The sequence below is a fragment of the Nicotiana tabacum genome, chromosome 24 (genome assembly GCF_000715075.1).
Source record: "Nicotiana tabacum cultivar K326 chromosome 24, ASM71507v2, whole genome shotgun sequence".
Taxonomy (NCBI): domain Eukaryota; kingdom Viridiplantae; phylum Streptophyta; class Magnoliopsida; order Solanales; family Solanaceae; genus Nicotiana; species Nicotiana tabacum.
The window spans coordinates 109,528,111-109,531,898 of record NC_134103.1 but is presented as its reverse complement, the minus strand read 5'-3'; the positions used below and the strand labels follow the sequence as shown (position 1 = coordinate 109,531,898).

The window sequence follows — 3,788 nt, the reverse complement described above, 5'->3', positions numbered from 1 at the left end:
CAACCTTTTAAAAAGTGCTTTTAAAAAAAAAGCTACTTTTTTCTATTTCTCCAAAACTACTTGTGCTTCTACTCAAAATCACTTTTCTTTCTTCTAAAAGTTTGGCCAAACACTTCTAACTTTGAAAAAAAAAATGCTTTTGGCTCTAGAAAAACTTGGCCAAACATGTTTTAGTAGAGCTCGTCCTAAAGCAATTTCTTGGCCAAACATGCTTTACATTTTTTTTAATCACCAGCTCTTCCTCGTACAAATAAGAATCACATGTTACCATAATAACTATTATTAGTCAACAATCATTTTAATAATAAAACTTAACAAATTAATTCAGATTTCAGAATCGAAACTGAGCTGCTCTGTAATTGATTAATGTTATTACTGCTCAAAGATTCAGATCTGGATAGACAGTCTCACAAATGTCAAAAGCAATTTATTATAGTAAGTAGTACTGTACACGGTATGAAGCCGAGGTACTGAGCACATTTTGAGGTTTCAACTACCTAAACCAAATTGACAAAAGGAGAAAACCACTTCTACAGGTTCTATACACTACCCCTACAGCTCAATATTTATTTCCTTCACCTTGTAACAGATCAAGAAGTTATTCGTCGGGATCGTGGAACTATCGCTCGACTCAGCCTTCCCTCCCACACAACACTTGTCCATCTATAAAATATGGTTGGAAGCATAGCTGAGGAAACAAAGAGCCCCAAGAAGTCCACATGGGGTATGGCAGAAGAAATCAAGAAGAATCTTGAGTTCATTGAAGAGGTGACTAGCAATGTTGATGAGGTCCAGTGCAGAGTTCTTGCTGAAATCCTCTCCCAGAATGCACATGTTGAGTACTTGCAACGCCATAATCTCAATGGCAGCACTGATAGAGAGACATTCAAGAAAGTTTTACCTGTCATCACTTACGAAGATATTCAGCCCGATATCAAACGTATAGCCTATGGAGATAAATCTCCTATTCTCTGCTCCAAAACCATCTCTGAACTATTTACAAGGTTCTCCTCAAATCATTCTTTTTTTGATAGAAAGTAAAAATTTATTGAAGTATGTGACCCACATCGGAGAGAAAACACAATTTTATTTAAGAATGTCAACAATACATGCATGTTGCTCTTGTGCTAAAAGGAAAATTTTGATGTACTACATGCAGTTCTGGTACGTCTGGAGGGGAAAGCAAATTGATACCAACAGTAGAGGGAGAGTTTGAGAGGAGATCAGTACAAATTCAAAACCTTTTGATGTCTGTGATGAGCCAAGTGGATCCAGATTTCGGAAAGGGCAAAGGGATGTATTTCATGTTCATAAAGTCTGAAGAGAAGACCCCAGGAGGATTACCAGCTGTCTTTGGTTCAACAAGTATTTACACGAGTCCTCATTTCAACTACAGCCGTCTTCATCACCCCCACTTTAACTACACTAGTCCGACTGCAACCATTCTTTGCTCAGACTCTTACCAAAGCATGTATTCCCAAATGCTTTGTGGCCTCTGCCAAAACCAAGAAGTCCTCCGTGTTGGCTCGCTTTTTCCAAGCGGCTTCATTAGTGCCATCCGATTCTTGGAGAAGCACTGGTCTCTACTTTGTAACGATATCCGAACTGGAGCTCTTAACACCCAAATAACTAATCCTTCAGTGAGAGAGGCAGTGATGGAAATCCTCAAACCTGACCCAAAGTTAGCTAATTTCATTGAGGCAGAATGCAGCAAAGATTCATGGCAAGGGATCATCACTAGGTTGTGGCCTAATACCAAGTATGTGGAAACTATTGTGACTGGCTTCATGTCACAATATATACCGACCCTTGATTATTATAGCAATAGCCTCCCTCTTGTTAGTACCATGTATGCTTCCTCAGAATGCCACTTAGGAATCAATTTGAACCCTTTTTGTCAGCCCACTGAAGTATCTTACACACTTATTCCCACCATGTGCTATTTTGAGTTCTTACCATATCATGGAAACAGTGGAGTCATTGATTCTATAGTCTTGCCCAAGTCGCTTAATGAGAAAGAACAACAACAGTTGGTTGATTTGGCTGATGTCAAGATTGGTCAGGAGTACGAGCTTGTCGTTACCACATATTCTGGTACGGTATTTTCAAATTCCAAATGAAAAGCTCTTGACATTTTTTTTCCCATTTATCTGTCAAACATGCATGTTTGCGCCAACGCTTAGCTTTCCTTGAATTTTGTGCCATTTCAGGACTCTATAGGTATAGAGTCGGTGATGTGCTTCGGGTTGCTGGATACAAGAACAACGCCCCTCAATTCAACTTCCTATGCCGGGAAAATGTAATCTTGAGCATTGGTGCTGACTACCCTAATGAAGTTGAGCTACAAAATGCAGTAAGAAACGCAGTGGGGAATCTGATGCCATTTGATGCACATTTAACGGAGTACACCAGCTACGTCGATTTCACCACCATTCCAAGCCATTATGTCCTATTTTGGGAGCTGAGTTTGAATGGCTCTATCTCAATTCCTCCTTCAGTCTTTGAAGTGTGTTGCCTCACAATTGAAGAATCTCTAAACTACTTCTACCGCGAGGGCCGTTCGTCTGAGAAATCCATTGGGCCTCTAGAAATCAGGGTGGTGGAAACTGGAACTTTTGACAAGTTCATGGACTATCGCATTAGCTTAGGTGCTTCCATGAACCAATACAAGACGCCCCTATGTGTGAAATATGCACCCTTTATTGAGATATTGAACTCTAGGGTCGTGTCCAGCTACTTCAGTCCCATGTGTCCAAAATGGGTTCCTGGCTACAAGAAATGGAACAACAGCAGTTAAATGTCAAGATTTCTCTGCTTGTAGCTTCATTCACTATTCAGAAATAAACACAACCATTTGTGGATTATTTTACCGATTCAAAATCATCCTAACTATGTTACTCTTAACAAAACATGGCACTGTACGTCCCCTTTTTTAAGACACTCTTTATATTTTGTTCTCATTTAAAAAAACTTTTGCTAATATAGACCCAGCGGCAGAAGCCGCTTCTATCTAAACGCTCTTCTTCTTCTACTCCTTCTTCCTCCTCCTTCATGCTTCTAGTTAATTTAAATTACTAAACTGAATTATAGTATTTATCTGTTGTAATATCTAGCTTGAACGAGCTCTATCTCTCGCTGTGTTCCTATAAAAAAAAAATTGAGAAGAGTCCAATGTATATTTTATATAGGCAAAATACTAAAGTTGGCCCATGTGTCTACATGACCATATAGATACTTCTAAGTTAAATGTGTCTCATGAACACCCGAATCCGGAAGATTACATGCGTGAGACACAACCGCGGATGACGTGGCAAACAAACAAATCAGTGAATGACACATGTAATTTCTATTGAAAAAATATTTAATCTTTTTATGTGGATTAAAAATTTAATTATCACAAACCCAAACACTTTTATATCACAAACACAAACAAAATAGAAATTAAAAACAAGAAATGACCTCAAATGTTTCTCTGCAAATTAGATAAAATAACAACCGTGGAGGTGCTTTGGATATTTTGAAAAAAATCGTGGTTTTGATGACTGGACTGGAGGATAACTTGGGAGCTAATATGGTATTTTGTGTTATGATGGAGTAAAAGCGTTTTGGTGGTAATACATGAGGCTATTGGTTCTTGGAGAAATGGGGTTAATAGAGGAAGAAACTGAAATTTTTGGTGATAGGTCGGAGAAGATGGTGGTGGTTCACGGCATTTTTGGTGGTTTTCGAGTGGCGCTCATGGAGAAAATATGGAGGACGATGGCGAAGAGAATGTTCTTTGGCTACAT

The 3,788-nt window shown here is 38.8% G+C and overlaps 1 protein-coding gene across 1 annotated transcript; it reads left to right on the top strand.

Annotated features, from left to right (window-relative positions):
* Positions 1–444: 444 nt before the first annotated feature.
* LOC107810398 (indole-3-acetic acid-amido synthetase GH3.6-like) lies at positions 445–3,189 on the top strand. The gene is made up of 3 exons (XM_016635177.2): positions 445–1,004; positions 1,160–2,094; positions 2,211–3,189. The coding sequence occupies exons 1-3, from the start codon at positions 673–675 to the stop codon at positions 2,795–2,797; spliced, it is 1,854 nt and encodes a 617-aa protein (XP_016490663.1). The 5' UTR covers positions 445–672; the 3' UTR covers positions 2,798–3,189.
* Positions 3,190–3,788: the final 599 nt, after the last annotated feature.

What these genes read in the sequence shown, in the direction of transcription:
- LOC107810398 (XM_016635177.2), top strand. Translation starts at nt 673, where the DNA reads ATGGTTGGAAGCATAGCTGAGGAAACAAAGAGCCCCAAGAAGTCCACA. An exon ending in ATCTCTGAACTATTTACAAG is followed by an intron (nt 1,005 to 1,159) that starts GTTCTCCTCAAA and finishes TACTACATGCAG; the next exon opens with TTCTGGTACGTCTGGAGGGG. An exon ending in TGTCGTTACCACATATTCTG is followed by an intron (nt 2,095 to 2,210) that starts GTACGGTATTTT and finishes GTGCCATTTCAG; the next exon opens with GACTCTATAGGTATAGAGTC.